This window comes from Anser brachyrhynchus (genome assembly GCF_964034855.1).
Source record: "Anser brachyrhynchus genome assembly, chromosome: 3".
Classification (NCBI taxonomy): Eukaryota; Metazoa; Chordata; class Aves; order Anseriformes; family Anatidae; genus Anser; species Anser brachyrhynchus.
The window spans coordinates 72,654,001-72,671,716 of NC_137696.1; the positions used below are offsets into that span (position 1 = coordinate 72,654,001).

At 44.4% G+C, this 17,716-nt stretch overlaps 3 protein-coding genes across 6 annotated transcripts in view; 1 reads left to right on the forward strand and 2 right to left on the reverse strand.

Moving 5' to 3' along the window:
* Window positions 1–17,716, forward strand: part of MCM9 (minichromosome maintenance 9 homologous recombination repair factor) — a 46,894-nt gene that overhangs the window by 15,080 nt on the left and 14,098 nt on the right. For 2 of the 4 annotated variants that reach the window (XM_080588379.1, XM_080588380.1), the window contains one exon: window positions 1,554–5,240. The exons of the other annotated variants lie outside the window; for them this stretch is intronic. In XM_080588379.1, the coding sequence (XP_080444505.1) occupies window positions 1,554–1,720 (167 nt within the window). In that variant the 3' untranslated portion in view covers window positions 1,721–5,240. Of the gene's footprint in view, window positions 1–1,553; window positions 5,241–17,716 lie in introns of those variants that run through there. 4 annotated transcript variants of the gene reach the window in all.
* Window positions 5,513–16,152, reverse strand: ASF1A (anti-silencing function 1A histone chaperone). Its single transcript, XM_080588390.1, has 4 exons — window positions 15,728–16,152; window positions 12,539–12,654; window positions 7,932–8,108; window positions 5,513–5,986 (listed from the first exon to the last, which is right to left on the reverse strand). Exons 1-4 carry the CDS (start codon window positions 15,834–15,836, stop codon window positions 5,774–5,776), a joined length of 615 nt encoding a protein of 204 aa, XP_080444516.1. The 5' UTR covers window positions 15,837–16,152; the 3' UTR covers window positions 5,513–5,773.
* Window positions 12,661–15,429, reverse strand: LOC308192779 (uncharacterized protein; the record flags this gene model as incomplete). The annotated part of the gene is made up of 2 exons (XM_080586692.1): window positions 12,661–14,170; window positions 14,629–15,429. 2 exons carry the CDS (start codon window positions 15,427–15,429, stop codon window positions 14,156–14,158), a joined length of 816 nt encoding a protein of 271 aa, XP_080442818.1. The 3' UTR covers window positions 12,661–14,155.

Consider the following 17,716-nt stretch of genomic DNA (forward strand, 5'->3'; position numbering starts at 1 on the left):
TCATAATTGTAGATGAACTTGTAGTATTTTCTGTCAGCATTTAACTCAAAAATACTTTCCTGATAGTATGACTTTACTGGCTGTTTCCTAAGCAGTTTGGCTTCAAGTTGAGAAGGCCTTAACTCCCTAAGAAGTCTGCTAAACTTATTGAAGGAATGAATTTTGAAGTTCTGATCAAAGCTCCTAGAGATATGCCACGTCTCTAGTAATGTCTCATCTCTTGGAGATCCATAAATTCCCTTAATTTCCTCTCACTAATGCTGTTCCAAGATGGCCTTGCCCTGAGACTTATCTTGACTACATGCAACAGATTATTTAGCCAAGTAGGTATCTGTCTTCACAAATTTCAGTTGGTTCACACATCTGTATCTGAACACCTCTAGTTAGGATGGACAGGAAATAATGCAGGAGGGAACATCTTTGTCATGCTGGCTGGAGGCTTCAGTTCTTACACAGTTCTGGCATAATATATTCAGGCAGGCCTTCCTAAGAATATTTCCTCCTGCTATCGAAATGGCAGGCATTTCATTCAGCTGATTTTTGTTACATGTCTTCAGGATTCCCTTTGCTGTACCACAAAGCACTGAGTTACTGCAGTGTTGGTACACCACACTTTCCTGGAGAGACAGGACAAGCTGGAGGACCCTTCATGTGGAAAGGCAGGCCTCACTATCATCCTGTGGCCCAAGGGGTTTTTGGAGGAAAACCCATGAACTCCTTAAAAGTTCCTGACATTTCAGCCAGTTCTTAAAGTTGCTGTTAACACATAGCTGTTGTATAGCCCTTCTGCAGCACAAAGACCCCCTGCCTCTGATTATCTGCTGGAGGCCAGTCACATCACTTACACTACGGACAATGAGTACCCCACCATGCCTCCAAAACAGCATTACCAAAATTTGGAAATGTTGAAGCGTGTCTTCCTTCCACCCCACCTTTGCTTCCTAGGGGCCTTCACGTTCTAGGTTCTAGCTACAAACTTTGGTTTTAACTTGAACATAGCCTCCCTAGTGACTCCAGCTGGTTCCTTTCTCTTACACATTCTTCCTTGCTAAGACTAAAAAATCAAGAAAAACCATCTCCACCTGTTTTCTGCAGCCCACGTCTAACCTCACACATGATGAGACCAGCTCTTAAGAAGCAGAACTTCAACTAGAAACATAAATAGAAACGGCAAAGCCTGGCACGAGCAGTCCCCACACACACAGCCTGTCCTTGTAGGTAGCTGCACTAACCTTGTGGGTAGATGTTTTGTCTTCCCTGTTGGCCCTGAGCAGAGCCCTCCAGCTAGCAACAATAGCAATGCATCTTCTCCAGACCAAACTTCCGTGGCTCTCAACAAAACAAGAGAATCTGGCCCAGCAAGCTTGCAGTCCACTGTATGTGTTATGGTTAAGAGGCGGGGTAGTTAAGCAAGGGAAAGATCTCCTGCAGTTGCCCAGACAGAGATCAAGATGTAGGAACTTTGCTCTTTTTCTGTCTCTTGTAAATGAGGATTTGACTGGAGTGCGCAAGCATGTATTTTTTTTTCCTTCTTTTTCCTTCCCTACCACCAGTTTCAGATGGCAGTGAGCAATCTTTGTATAGATGCAACTGGGCTAGCCTCCAGTCAGAGCTGACTTCTGGAAAATCAGCAGTTGAGGCCCTAAAAAGAAAAATACCGGATTGTGAGATTGGTCTTTTTGACATGGTGACTTGCATCTCGGGAGCACAAACTGTTTGACAGACTGTACACTAAGTTACTGTGGTTATTGTAGCCATGTTCTGAGGTACTGCAGTCTTGAAGATCATAAATAAGAGTTGGTGTTTTCAGTGGAGTTCGTAGAGCCGCTGGAGAGGTTACATTTCACCAGTCTCTGGTACAATGGAGCTGGAGTCTTTTTGCCCCCTTCAAACGCAGCATGTCATAGCAATTCTGATCGGAGGTGATTCATGAATAAATCACAATGACTGTAAGGTGAGGAGACGAGGTTTTTTTCAAGCTAGACATAGAAAAACAACCTTGTTTTTCATCAGTAATGGTGCTTTGTCCGATCCAAGAGGCATGAATAAAGGGCATGAAAAACCCCTGATGAGCATTATGGCAGTCTTCTAATAGAATTTAGGTTGGATATTAGGAGAAATTGCTTTACTGAATGGGTTGCGCAGCATTGGAACAGGCTGCCCAGGGAAGTGGCTGAGTCACCATCCCTGGAGGTCTTCAGGAAACATGTAGATGTAGAACTTAGTGGTATGGTTTAGTGGTGGACTTTACGACTAGGTTAAAGGTTGGACTAGATGATCTTGGAGGTCTTTTCCAACCTGAATGATTCTATGATTCTACAGCTCTATGAATTGAGTCTACCTATCCATCTGCGGTAAAAACACGGTGAGATGCCTCACTAGTCCTGTTAACAGAATCTGTAGCATTTCCTTGCACCTTGATGGCCTCTGCAAGATGAGGTTTGTTGGAAGGGGAGCTTGCCTTTGGCACTGAAATTGTACTGCTATGCTGTCAGCACTAGCTGTCTACGTTAGTTATACAGCCCTGCTGCCAGGCCAAAGACAAGTCTTTATAAAGATGCTTTATAGTCACTGTATCTCTTAATACTGCTAACTTTTGTGCTGTGATGTTGCCTGATGATGAGACCTGAAGCCTTTGGAATACTGGAATTTGCTTTCTCAAATTCCTTCTCTCTGAGCTGTGATTTTTGCCAGGAGACAAGATGGTCAGAATACAACTTGTATGGACTTCTAAGATCTGGACAAGCTTGTAGATGACCTGCGAAGCATCCAGTCTTTCAAAGAGCATAGAAAGAATTCCGCTCCCAAAGATCATGAGGTCCTCTCATAGTGGGTATAGCTGTTCTTTTGCAGTTGTCACCTAGGACTGTATGGTCATTCTCCTTCCAGTAGCTGGCGGGTCAGCTACACACATAGTATGTCTCATCAGGTAAGGTGGTGCCGTAGTCTGTTTCAGCATCACGCCATCTGGTCTAGCTGGAAGTTTATTGCACCCCTGAGTTCACCTGTGCAGTTGGCCTTTTCTTCTGCTAAACAGAACAATAAATCTTCTCTTTCTCGTTTCTTGGACTTAATTGGCTTGCTGGGTGATGTACTTTGGCTGACTGTATGTTGCAGTGGATTCTGCAATGGCAATAATATGGTTTGTTTCCATCACTTTGTAGCACATGCTTCTAAGAAGTGTTTGTGCTACTTGTGGATGGATTCTAGTTATAGCTTGTACTTGATCATGCTTTCATGTGAATCATCAGCAGGTACAAGTATTTGAAATAGTATTACGATAGCTTTAGCTCAAGTCAGACTTCAGTAGCTTGCCACCCTTTCAACAGATGACTAAGTTATTTATATGTTTACATTTAAGAGATAACTTAAGCAGTTTTATAAATAGAACAATAAAGGCGCTTGACAATCTCAAAAAGTCACTGGAGACCTTGTTATGATTTTTTTTTAAAAAAAGACCTTTTTAAAATGTTCACATAATTTCACAGAATCTATAATTTCATAGTATCAAGAATGTTGCCCAAAGCCCCATCCAGCCTGGCCTTGAATACCTCCAGGGACTGGGGCATCCACAGCTTCTCTGGGCAACCTGTGCCAGGGCCTCACCACCACTGAAGAATTTCTTCCTAACATCTAATCTAAATCAACCTTCTTTTAGTTTAAAGCCACTCCTCCTTGTCCTGCCACCACGCTCCCTGACAAAGAGTCCTTCCCCAGCTTTCCTGTAGGCCCCCCTTTAGGCACTGGAAGGCCACTATCTCCGTCCTTGGAGCCCTCTCTTCTCCAGGCTGAACAACCCCAGCTTCCTCAGCCTGTCTTTGTAGGAGACATGCTCTGGATCTTTGATCACCTTTGTGGCCCTCTTCTAGACTCATTCTAATACACCCACGTCCTTGTTCTGGGGGCCCCAGATCTGAACGCCGCACTCCAAGTGGGGGCTCATGAAACCAGAGCAGACGGGGAGAATCCCTTCCCTTGCTGGCCATGCTACTTTTTGATTTCAACCCTGAAGTTGAAACAACTGCTGGTTTTGGAGACCAGTTTTTTGAGTTGTCATACAAATATCGGTGTTAACATTTGGTGATTGTTAAAATGTGTGGTAATGTAATCAAAATATGATTGCTAATCATATTTTTAAACAATGAGAGAGACTTTCAAGAGCACACTTTAGACTTAAGGTTCCAAAGGCTTTCAGTACAACTTGGTCATTTGGCTACCATATGTTCTGCTGAGTTCCCACATAAGAGAGGAACAGGTGCATGTACATTCACATCAGGTCCTTCCTTTGCAATTTAAAAATATACAATATAAATGAAGACAATTTCACTAATGATTTGGAAAGACAGAAATACTAACTGCTTGGGACGTCTTCATCCCTATTAGGGAATGGTGGAAGTGAAGAGAAAGTACTCTATTTTTATTCAAGGCTGTGCAGTCAAGTCATCATGAAATGTACTTTTTTTTTAAGGGCCTGGAACCTACAGTGGTTCACAGTTTGGGCAGTTACCAGTAACTAGCAGAACAATGTTCTTGTAATCTGACATGACAGATTACAATTTTAAATGCATATCTAGTCACAGTAAACATATAAGGCTGACAAGGATTGGAAGGAACAACTGAATTGTTAGTGTCATAACAGCGTCTTAAGTTTTTACAATTTACTGCCTCATTCTTGTTATCTTCAAAGATGCCTCAGGTAATAGGGAACGTCTCACTACAAGCCCTTCAGGGCAGGCCATGAGTTCTCGAGTATGCAGTGCCTGTGCCTGCCACAGCAGAGTTTGAATCTTCATTTTATACCAGTGCATAGTGTTGCCTTAAAGGGCAGAGAGAAAACTCAAGTGTTTTAAATTCCAGATGTTTCAGAAAACTGAAAGAAAACATCTAAACTCCTTATCAGCTGAAAAGGCTACAAGAATATAGCATACTTGCAAAATCACTGTATGAACCAGCATTGTACATAACAATATTGCAGAAGTACAGTTCGGAGGGTTACTTATGCTATTCCTTTTGACACTTAAATTTTCTAATAATTGCTTTAATCTTTCCACCCAATTGTGCACAGCTGACTGTGGAAAAAAAAAGTTGTTTGCTGAAATACCCACCTAAATCCACATAAAACACTGTCCTTAACAAACCAGTCTAACTAGCAGCAAGAGATTAAAAAAGAAAAAAAAATCCTAAAATCTGAGATAGCAGATGGTAAATTTCAAACTGCATGCTTTAAGTAACAAGTATGTGCTTTGAAATGAAAAAAACCAACTTGCACCTAAAATTATACTGTGCTGTCTGCTTTCACAGAAAGAGGACTTTTTTTTTTAAGAGCACTTTTTTCTTTGCACTTCATCTAATGACAGCTTTGTTCTTCAGCTGCTATTAAAGGGCACTTTATATTTGGCAATCTGGATATCACAGATGAGGACACTGCATTATTGCTTCATTTTGCCTGAATATTTTAACTTTCAGTTTTTTAGCTTTCAACAGTGCTAACGAAGTAAAGGGGGAAGGGGGAAGAATACGTATACTTTAATCAGGTTTGGGTTAGACCAAACAGAATACCACATTAGAGGAAAAAAGCAATTACTTAAAAATAGTTGTATTTATATTCCACAATTTGCTCAAATACTGTGTTTTTTTATAAACTTTCTACAGGATGTTTTAAAACAAGTTCTTCACATTGCTCGTCAACTATGTACTTATGGAATTTGAGGGAAATAGTTCTGGTTGTTTTTACAGTTTAACACATGTACAGTACCAAAATGATGGTGGTTAGTCACATGCAGTCCATATGAGATTCTAACATAACATTTAATGAGTTTTCTGATGTTGACCACCCCTTTGATGCTGAAGGTAACGCATCTGTAGAAAGCAGGGACTGTAGATTTGGGTTACTGCTCTCTGCATCTTCCAGTTTTTCAGTGTTGTCCTCCCAATTAATGTGGAATCTTGTGACTCGGGGATTTGATGCCAAAATATTCCTTTGAAGCTGGGTGGGAAGAAAAGGTATGAATTATGTAGTATACATATCAAACTGGACTTCACGTGCATATGGATTTCTTTCCTTTTACTCCTGTAGCTGTGTACATCTAAAATAACTTTAAAAAGTAATCCATGTGATTGTGAATCTATAGCTATTACATATGGATCAGAAATATGCTTACAGGAACACACCACTAGTTCATTTACTTTAATATCCTATTCAGCAGAACAAAAACATCCTCTCTAGAAAGCAGTTAACTGTCCTATGCATTCAAGACTATACTAGAACTTTGCAAGTAAAGTGCAAGGGTTTTACCTTAGCCAGCACTTCACAAAGCAAATGACTATCCCCAGAGCAATTTTGCAAGCTACAGGAGTTCATAAAATTCTGCATCAATTTCATGGTGCTAGCAACAATTCTACCATTTCCCTCAACTGTCTGTCCTTATGTAAGATTAAAACGTTTCCTTATATTAAATGATTATGCTTTAGGTTCATTTTACTATCTGAATTTTAATTTGTCTACTTCAAATATCAAAATGAAAACATTACTTTGATTTGGCAGTTGGCATGCCTAGACACTAGTCATGTATTTTATTCTTCAGACTGACCATCATTTTCCTTGAAATGAGTGTTACATCCGCTTATGTGTGTGGCAAAAAAGAAGATGCTCATTTTTTCTGAAGTTGTCACCATTTCACAATAATGCACAGTTAACTCTGGAGGATGGCAAATTATTGCTACTGGCCACTTGTCATGAAAGTTGAGACTGGTCACAGGAAAGGTCTGCCTCAGTAGAAATGCTGATTTCATTCCCCGAGGAAGTATGCCCTCATTAAATATTTTCCCACCCCTTACGCAAACTAAAAATCTAACAAGATCACTTTTTTGAGCCTAGTAGGTCTGTTTCCCATCAATTACAATTAAACATTTAATAACCTTATATTCTGCTTGCACATTCTGCTCCGAAGTCAAATTAAGAACTTCTTGTACAAACACATTATCACTGTTGCTGTTCTTTTTCATAGAAGCAGTTTATATAAAAACAAAACAGAATTATGACAAGTAGTTCTAGGCGTTCTAAATTCAACTGCGTAAAGAAAGTTAACATTTTGGCACTCACACCAAAAATAACAAGATAGAGTTCAACAACATAAGAAAAAAAGAAAGGAACAGATTATAATTCTAAGAGTCCTCAAAAGTTAAACATAATTTTGAATTTTGAGAACATACTAAGCATCTGACTCCTGAAAATTAAGTTAGGCATAGTAAAAATAGCAACTTTAAAAAAACAATATATATATCAATTCAGTTTAGTTACATTTGAAGATTAGTTTCAGGGACTATGGGGATCATCTCTGTACTAGTCATTACAGTACAAGTATTATTCCACTCAGTTCTTCATGTATCTAGTTATATAATTCATGCAAACTTGAGAAATAACCAATTTTTACCATCATAAAACTCTGGAAGATGAGCATGTACACATACTTCTCATAAAGAGAACACCCCAAATCCACAAGACCTTCCATGAAAGCAAACCAGGATGCTGTATGGAAGCTTGTTGGTTTGTCCAGGAGTCTCCCTGCATGCACTGTTTCACAGGATTTTGACTGACTAGTTTTTGTTGTTTAATTCATCTTTCTCCTCAGAAAGATTTGGAACCTAATACTTTATTTCATGTCTCCTTTTAGCTCTACACCTGGTTCATTTTTTTATTTTTATTTTTTTTTACCATAAGAGGTGTATGTCTTTAAACTTTAAATACAAACTTCCGCGATCAAGTTGTCCATTGACTGGATCCAGTCGTCTGGCCTGCTCTAACAAGGCTTCCCATCTTCTCTCCTTTGATGGAGAAGTTGTTCTTCACTTTCTGTTTTGCACGAACTTTCTTAAAAACCCCTTTGTATCAAAGGTATGCTTATACATGACTAGAACAGGAGGTGCCTTACCTTAGAAAAGTCTGGCTTTACTGGTGGATTCTCTCTCAGTTCTGTTTCAGTATATTCATTGTTTACATAGTAGCCGACTCTAATAAATTCTTGACCTCGATAAGTGCACGTAATTAGCACAACTGTTACACCTACTGCATCTGCATCTGGAATAAGCCCTGGGTTAGGTGCATCAGCCTAAACATGAAAGGGAAAGATTGATTAAAATAAAATCGATACCTCATACCTATCTGGCAGAGGAATCTTAAATAGCTTGTCCTAGCAGCTGTGAGTAGTGACTATATGCAAATTTGAAAGGTTAACCAGAAAACATACCTGCTTTAACCAGAAAACATACCTGCTTTTACAGAAACATCATCCCTGAATTTAGGACACCATCTTCTAAAGGCTGAATTACTTAGAACACGGTAATATTGTGTGCTGACATCTCTCCTGGGCAATCAGACAGCTTTGATCCCAAACTGCTTTTAAATACATGATTAGCTGAACAAGTGTGCCAACACCTCTCCAGTTCTATGGTGCCGCTGTTCTCCAGCCCCTCGTAGTAATTGAGTAAAACTTTTCATACCTCCTTGGTTGAATTGATCTGTATGTTTTTAACAAGACTAAACCTTTAAAAATACAGACTAATTTAGACTTCAGCAAGAAGAGCAGGGACAGGCTACAGTGACATTTGAGCTGTCTAGGAAAGGAATAAACCACTCTGTCTCTTGTCTGCTGCCATGTGCCTGTATTTCTTAAAATGCATGCAATTAAATGCATCATCACTGAGAGACATTTGACATTTTCAGCCAGTATGCAATCCTAATTAATAGGAAACTCTTACGATCTTCCTTATCTCCTTACTTACTGTGGCACTGCAATTATTAATAATCAATAGAATTTGCCTCACAAAACGTGGCTCACATCAGTCTCTTATAACATTTTATAACTCAACATTTGTTGATGAAACACGATGCCTCATTCTGCTCTCAAAGTAGAAGCGATCTAAACATCAATGAAACAGCCTCATATTTACAACTTTGCATGAAAAAAATGAAGCCGATAACAAACACCTTTGATCTGAGCATAAATTAGTATTAGCAATAGAGTGGTTCAGATTTATTGAATCCTGTCTTAGGACAGAGAGTGAATGGGATTAATTCTCGCTGTCCCTCTTATCCCTGTTTTTCTCCAGTATTAATATGCTCTAGCACTATAAAATTCAGGAGCTAGTAGTCATGCATCATTGACTTCTGCTCCTTGCTACTTCAATTCTGAGCCTTCAAACCACTCTAGCTTTTTATAAGAAGCTGTAGGCACTTCGCAGAACTATTAAGTGAATCAGACCTCTCAGGTCTGATATATAGCGGGGGGGGGGGGGGGGAAGCAACCAGGGAATCAGGTAGAACACTCCTTCCTCCAGCCCTGAAGGGAAGAGAAAATGACCAAATAGCTTCGCAGCTTGTACAAAGGAATGGAAAATATGGCCAAGGAACCGGAGAAGTATAGAAGCTCCAAGAAAATACAAGAACTGCCAATACATGAAATCACTATTTCAGATCAGCAGTCTTGTTCTAACAGTGCCCAGGGCTATGTGATTACTTAAAATTCCAGTGGGCAGTTAGAGTAATATTTTGCAGAAGGACATCCTTCCATTTAACTCCCTGTGAAACACAGCTCACACCCTAATGTGGGATTTTAGCTCTCCCAGGCTTCTTCCACTGTCATTTCATGTCCTGTATTATGCTATGATACAGCTGTGAACCTGCAGAAATCCTCTGTTTTAATCCTACTTAGCTGTTGAGCAGCAAAGACATTGAACATGGTTTCAAAAAAATTTTCTTTTCTCAGAATTTTAACTTGCTGTCTTAGATGTAAAACCTCCTGATTCCCCAGGAAACTGGTGAACGTGCACAGGTTAGGGGGGGAAGAGAGGACATTGATATGACCAAGCGATAAGCGAGGAGTTGCAAACATACATTGCAAACATATACCATGGTAGGCAAAAAGAGACAGCAGAATTAACTTCTGCGTAAACACCACCATCTTCGTATGCCAAAATTACTTCAGGAATTTATGAAAACAATGTATACGTTGTTTGAATTATCTTGCTTTTCTACATAACACATATACACATATAGCTATTACTGCAGAGTAGCTAAATTAGTGTAAGGTCATATCCCCACTCAAAAATAGTAAATTATTTATGTGCCTATATTCTCAAAAAGAAGCTCCTGAGAATTTATTACAAATCCCCAAGAGCACAGAGAAAAAGAATCAGGTTTCATTACTTATATATTGGTGTTTAGATCCAAATAGGCCAGGATGTAGGACTTTAATATTGAAATCTTTAAAAACAAGAATAATAAAAAGAAGATTATTGTGCAAGTCTGATAAGCACAACGCTTTTCCATCTTTCTGTACATAAGGCTGACTTCCCAACCTGATGCGCAGCCTTTTTCACAGAGATAGTTGTATCTTCCTCAGAATTTTATCTGTGTGGCACTCCATTTTATTTGCTGTTTCAGCCATTTCCATAGAAAGAAAGTTCTACAGCATAATACTAACTGAAAGTTTTATACATCTCTACAAGAAGTTCTTCTGCATGTTCCCTGGTGAACACGGTATCTTTTCTTTCCATTATACACCTCCTGCAGTTCTGCACTTTGCCCCACCCTGGCATTCCCCTGCTAATTCCCTCCACCTGCCAGGCAGTTTCAGTTTGGCAAATAAAGTAGCATTAGCTGTCAGCAAAGGGTTATTACAGCACTTTGGTTTTTGGTAGTCTCTTACACAAGTGTTACCCAGGTCCTACCCTCACTTGAAATCCAGGGCTTTTGAAGTTTAATGTACTTAGACCAACAGCACATCCATAAGAAATAACAAGGATGGTTTATTATAATGCAGTAAGAGTACTCAGTCTAAGCAAAATCTCTACATACCTACTCCTAATTTAGCTGCAATGTCATCTGTAACTATGAAATAATGGATACGAGTCCATCCTGCAGAAACTGCAAGCCTAGTGAATTTCATTTTCAAGGTCTTCTGTATCACACAACCAAAACATGCTTTTTGAGGCACCTGCCTTCTGCTCCTTCCCATTACTATCAGCAATGAATCTTTGTAACTAGATTGAGAATAGTGCGTCATTTAGAGATGTAAATGCCAGCTGGTATCTCTGGATCTACCGCTACAAGGTAGCCCATTTTAAGGGTAATAGAGGATCGCCTAGTTCTGACCAATTAATGCTACAAGATAAAATTGCTCGATAACGGAAGTACTGTTAATAAATGATGCATTTGTTATATATCTGTTTCATTTTTAGCATGGGAAAAATTAAGCCCAGCTCCAAAAGCAGAGTGAAATATTTCAAACCCGATTTGAACATGTGGTTAATAAACATAACCTCCAGCCTGACCTTATGCCTTTAGCCTGTCCTGTGAGGAAAGAAAGGAAGTTTTATTCAAAAGTTTCAAATGTTTTCTGAACCTTTTAAACACTTGGGACTTACAGTAATAATTAGGTTGCCTAACAAACTTTGGTATCATTTTAAAAAGAGTTATATTAACTCTGATAAGTAAGAAAATGTATTCATTGGAGTTCTTCTTTTTGAAGAAAACGCTCATACTTCAGTATGTATTTACCATTAATTAGCTGAGCGAATTTATAGTGTTTGGGAAAGTAGCAAGGTTATAAACAAAAAGCTGTTCTCATTTTCCATCTGATTTTTCTGTGGATGGATTTTGCTCTCAGTTTACAAGACAAACACTAGTATTTGATAAACAGAGGAAAAAAGTGAGCTAAATCAGAGTTTTGATCAAAAATAATTTCCATAAAGATTTAGGCAAGTTTAGTTTAGTTTTCCCCCCTCTCATTGATCTAACCAGAAAAGAATATTAAGCCATCTTCGTGCCCCTCTTTCCCTGTTTTCCTTCCCTCAAGTATTCCTTCTTAGTAACTTGTGGCTTTAACAGCAGTGTATTACAGGATTGCCACATGCTCCAGAGTTTCTGGGACAGTCTTTATCTAGCCACTCGCGTCCCAAATGTCTGCTATCTACAACTGGAATTCTGTCTTATTTTACAAATTGCTGTACTGTGTTGTGACTTAACATGCATAGCCAAACATCGTGGCTGAACATTTATCCTGCCAAACAGAAATGAACTCTTGACTACTCTGACAGAGGTTCACAATGAATTTGTTGGCCTTCTTCTGTAGATGTTGTCTACATTAACCTAGTGCCCTGATTGTCTGAAACTGTCACCGATGGCCATAGAGTTAAGCCTGATGATGCCAGCATAAGCCAGGTAACTGACAGTCCCAGTTAGGGAGTGGTCCGGAATAGATTTATAAACTAGACTTGTCAAAATTATCAGTAGCTACAGGAGCCATGCTTATATCACTCTCTCTAATTATTGATAGCACAAGTGAAAATATTACCATGGAAATACCAGGGGCAAAAAGAGAAAAAACAACTAATGAAAAGTAAGGTGTATCATACATGAAGAGCTGACTGAAATTTCTTCTAGCTTAGCATTATTTTTTAAGTGCCTCTTTGTATGATACAGTCATCATTAAACATCAGATTAGCACAGCTCTTTTAGGAACAGTTAACTGAAGCTTACCTGAAATACAAACATGTGTCTGCCCGCAGGAACAGGTCCTACTAAAACAGAGTCTAACACTTGGTCATACTCTTCACTTTCAGCTGAACCCACATAAATTATTTTCCATTCCAAATCTGCAGTAAAACAAAAATAAAACAAAACAAAAAATGTTGTTTATCATTACAGTTAAGTATCTTTCACTCTTGACTGTATAGAGTTTTGCTTAACCTAGAATTGCTTCTTTGGCAACTAGCGTAAAGGGATAGGGACCAACCTTCACTGGGGAGATTTACTGATGCTTGCCCCAATCCTCATGATCTGGATCACCCCACTGTCTTTCTCTATTCAGTCAATACTGCAGGATTGCCTCTATTTTCATAGCCACGTTTATTTTCAAATTTCATACAAAGGACAGGGCCATTTACTTGTTGGCAGCTGTGTTCAGAATTCCCTTGGTCTGTCTCCAGAGGCCTGTGGGATGGGATGATGCCTATATAGCCCTATTCAGCAGGGCACACCTTGAATATTGACTCAACTCCTCCTCAAAAGTTCCCACCTTCCACATATATACTTCACAGCTGTTACACCAATCACGTAAAACAGTTAATTGAATAATGAAATCCTTGAGTAAGCACCAGCCACACTAACTTTGTGCCTCCATTCTTTCACATGTGTGTCAGTTGTAACATGAGAAGTATATAAAATCTTAATAGCATGAATAGATCAAATTCTCATTGATGATATTGGCATTAGAATTTTATCCTGGAATAGGATCACAGGGGGGAACAGCAAACAACCACAAACCCACACACAAAATGTAGGATTTTGCTTCTTAAAATGATGCACCAAAATCAAATTTTGTACAACTGATATGTATTTTTTCTAACACACCCTCGCCACCACAGCTGTTTGAAGGATGAAGCTGAATTCATTAGTTCTTCCTGTGCCAGCTTTTCACTTTTTGATTTAAAACTTTTTGATTTAAAAACACATGCATAACCACACCCATATAAAACTAACCTTAGAATAGAGATTATTGTTTTTAAACAAGAGGAAAAGAAAAGAAGGTCATCATTATGGAATTCTGTAACTAAAGTTACTGTTTGTTTGGGTAATTAAACTGTTGCTTAAAACAGTGCCTTAAAATTGATACATTTCATTTTTTTTCCTTACGAGCAATGCCCTGATTGTGTATGCAAAAGCACTACCCTGTAGACTATTACCTTTATGTTTTTAGTATTCTCTGCAAAATTTGAAGGACTACTTTAGGGTTTCTTGATGCAGGACAGGAACTTAAGCAAAGGAAGAACTAGCACGTTAACAAAACTTGGCTGCTTTAGGATTGCAGTTGTTTTTCCTCTTTAATGAAATCTTACCGTGTTCCACATGAATGCAGGTTTTGGGGTTCTAAGTAGCACAAATTAACAGGGCCCAGGAAGTGGTTTTATTCCTTGTACAGCACAGCACAACTGGCCAGGTACTGTATCAGAGGTCTTACCTTGTAAGCACCTAGTGCTAGCTCCTGCGGGTACTGCAGGCTGCTTGTCCAGGTCAATTAATGACCGCTTTTGTCCTATCTGTCCAAGGCACCACGTACAAGCACTGAGGACTTTTAGGCTAGATGACTTAAGATTATCACACCATCACATGCTATCATTCCAGGAGAACAACATGAAACTCATTCTAAACCAGCAGTACTTAATACTGAAATACAGACTTATAAAAATATACACTTAATAGGTTGTTCTGATGCTGTTTAAGGAATTCTGATGCAGAATGATAACTTTAAAGGGGGGGGGGGCTAAACTAGGGAAATTCAAGACCGATGGTACACAGGACTGGCTGAAAACAGAACAGACTATCAGCATGCAAAGGCTAAGGGAATGGTAGCAATTTTTTCATCTAGCAAGGCCACTTAATCTTATTTGTAAATGTGAAGGATAGCCTCGTGCCAGGCCCTGCTAAGGGCACTGCGCGGCACAGGAGGGGTCTGATGGTGTAGCTTAAATGAGCCCAGGCTGGCAGGAGGGAGGGAGGCACAGCCAGCGGCCTCCCGACGGGCGCAGCCGCCCGAACACAGCTCGGGCCGGCAGGCCGGTCACTCTTACCCCAGGCGGCGCAGCAAGCTCCCGGCAGAGGCCTGGAGGAAGCCCCAGACGCCGGCCGGGATTTGCTCCAAGCTCCCGCCAGCCCCGCACGGCGGCGGCCCCGCCGCCCCCTTCCCCCCTCAGGCAGCCGGGGCCGGGCCTCGCCCCGCGCCCGCCGCCGTTCGAAACTCCCGCCCGGGGGGCGACGCGCGGCCTCTCGGGGCGGCTGGGCCCGGCCTGCCGGCGGGCGGCGCTGCGGAGCCCCGCCGAGCCGAGCCGAGCCGAGCCGAGGGCGGTTCGCGGCCCGCCCGGCGGAGGGAAGGCGGGAGCCCGGTGCCGGTGGCGGCGCGGGGAGCACGGCCGGGGGCTGCCCCCCCCCGGAGCCGGGCCGGGCCCCCCGCGGGGCGCTGGGCAGGAGGGCGCCGCCGGGGCCGCCCCCCCCCCCCCCCCCCTCCGGCGGCGGCCGGTAACTTTGGAGCGACTTCCAAAAATAGGGGTGCCGCCGACCCCCCCCGCCGCCCCCCCTGCACCCCCGAGCCCCGGGGCGCCCCGCGGCCAGCCCGCCCCGCCTCCCCGCCGCTCATCCCATTTTTTTTTATCCAAGTATCCAAATTGAGCGTGAGGCCACCCGCCGCCCGCTCCCCAGCGCTCTCGGCGCCTCGGGTGACGCCCGGGCGGCGCGGGGCCGGCCCGGCAGCGGCTCGGACCCCCGAGGGGGCTCAGGGGGTGCGGGGCCGCCCAGCCCCGCCGCCCCCCCGGCGCCCGCCGCCCGCCCCGCGCCGCCCCCCCGCTCCCCGCACAGGCACACAAAGCTGGCAACATGGCTACCTCCACTCAAACAAGTTCCTCGCAACTTGCAGCCGGCCTCGGCGGCCTCGGGCGGCCCCGGCGCGGCGGCCAGGGGCGGGCTGAGCCCGCAACTTTGCCCGTTGGGCTCGGCCGCGGCGGCCGGAGGGGGCCCGGCCGCCGGGGAGCGCATCCCCCGGGCCGGGCTCGGCGCTGCGGCTCGGCAGGAGCCGTGCGGCTGGGGACGCAGGGCCTGGCCGAAGTTGAAGCCTGGGAAGCCCCGCAGCTGCCGGCCCGGGGGCACGAAACCCGCGTCGGGGAGAGAGCTACTCACCTTCCGACAGGTCCTCTATGCACTCAAATGTGATTTCGAACTGGAAAGGGTTGTAGAAAGGAGAAGGGTTGTCCAACACCACTACATTGTTCACCTGAACCTTTGCCATATTTTGAAAAAAAGAACACACAAACAATAGGCAGAGCGTGTCAGCGCCGCGCCACAAAGTCCAGCGTGTCGGGGCTCCGCCGCGCACCGAGCCCGGCGCCCCCGTCCGCGCGAGGCTGCAGAGCCGCGACTTGAGGAAACTTTTTCTTCCCCCCCCCGCTTTTATTTACACCGGGAGCACTCCACACTGTTCGCAGCTTTCCTATTCCACTAAACTACAGCCCATTCTGCCCTGCTCGCCGCCAGCGCCCGCCCCGATTGGCCGCACGCTGGGCTAGGGCCCTCCTCCCCGCGCCCGGCCGCCGAGCGGCACCAAGATGGGCTCCGCCGCTCCCGACCGGCCCCGCGCCGCTCCCCGCGGCGCCCCCGCCCGGCCAGCGGCCGCAACCGCCCGCCGCCGGCCTGCCAACCGCCCAGCCGGGCGGGGCCGGGCCGGGCACAGCCGTGCCGGGCGGAGCCGAGCCCCGCCGAGCCGAGCCGAGCCGGGCGGAGCCGAGCCGCGCCGAGCCCCGCCGGCCCCCCGCCCGCCTCGCTCATGGGCATCCGCCGTGTGCTGCGGGCTTGGGTCGTGCGCGTGTGGTTTTGTGCTCTTCAAGGGTTCAGTCTGTTCGGTGGGTTTCGGTTATGATCCCCAAGGTGTTCAGGCGTTGGGTCCCGGGGGCTCCACAGTGGGTTCACCCACAAGCGGCTGACCCCGCCGCAGCACGGTGCCGGGGCATCAGCGTCGCTTCGGTTTTGGATTCATTTCGGGTGCCCCCTGGGCTAAGGCGGGTGCCAGGCTGCCATCCTGCTGCGAGCCCCGCTGGCCGCTGGCCAGGCGCAGGCCTCCGAGCGAGGCTTCCAGGCAGCGGTGCTGCCCAGAAGCCGCCCCGTGCCCACGCTTGCGAGGAAGGCCTCTGGCAGAAGGGCGAAGCAGGAAGCCATGCACGTCCCCGAGCAGCAGGAGGCCTGTGGAGGAGGCCATCTTGTGGCTGCGTGCCCAGGGGATGGGAGAAGCGACATGTCACCGCTTCGGGTGCCTCCTGCCTCTGTGGGCCGGGAGAGCAGGCAGTGCCCCAAGCTGGGGGGGGCGGGGGGCTAGGTGTTTTTCCTCATCCCGAGAGGAGATTCTGTGTGGAAATAAAAATATCAGACTCTACGAATGTCTGCAGGGAGCCTTTGAGTGTGGTGGAATACGCGCAGCAGGAGGGTCTGAAGGAGACATCTGCTTGCCTGCCTGGAAAAGCTGAGCCTCGCAGGCAAGGAGCAGAGCGCTGCCACGGCTGCGGTGGGCGAGAGCAGCGCTGAGGCACAGAGGCCCTTGGCCTTCAGCAACTCTCCAAGCCGAGGTTTGGAAAGGAGCTGACACTTTTGTGTTTACAAACATGTATTTGCGGAGAAATGTCATTATACTTGCCTGGTCTGTTGCTCGCTATACATTTTTATAACATTCTCTACACATCTTAACACAAGGCTACCCTGGACAGCGGAAGAGATCCCTCACACCAAGCTAAAATACATGTTATCAGGAAACACATTTCCAGTAACTTTTGGCTGACCGTTTGGGAACAAACAGCGGCTGTGGTGATCTGCACGGAGATGAGAAAGCAGCAGCGCTCACCCCTGGGCTGCCTGGGCCAGGGGCGGTTTTGGGTGGTGGGATCCTTCCTTGGGCAAGTTTTGCTGTAGCATTGCGGGAAATTTTAGGCTGGTCGCAGCTTGTCAACTGCTAGGATATTTTGAGCTGAGCACTGTGGAGTGAAAAAGGAGGGCTAAAGATAGAGAAAAGGCTGGGGAAGAGGGAAGAGAAAGATTGAAAAGAGCTGCACGTACTTGATAAAAAGTGGCCGTTCTCACAGTTGTGAGATGTTCCTGACCTGCCGTGCTCCCGTTGTTGAGTCA

Excerpts from the sequence above, each read along its gene's own strand:
- ASF1A (XM_080588390.1), bottom strand. The coding sequence starts at position 15,836 with ATGGCAAAGGTTCAGGTGAACAATGTAGTGGTGTTGGACAACCCTTCT. Across the intron at positions 12,655-15,727 it reads CATAGAGGACCTGTCGGAAG|ATTTGGAATGGAAAATAATT; the intron begins GTGAGTAGCTCT and ends GTTTTACTGCAG. Across the intron at positions 5,987-7,931 it reads TAAAGCCAGACTTTTCTAAG|CTTCAAAGGAATATTTTGGC; the intron begins GTAAGGCACCTC and ends CTTCCCACCCAG.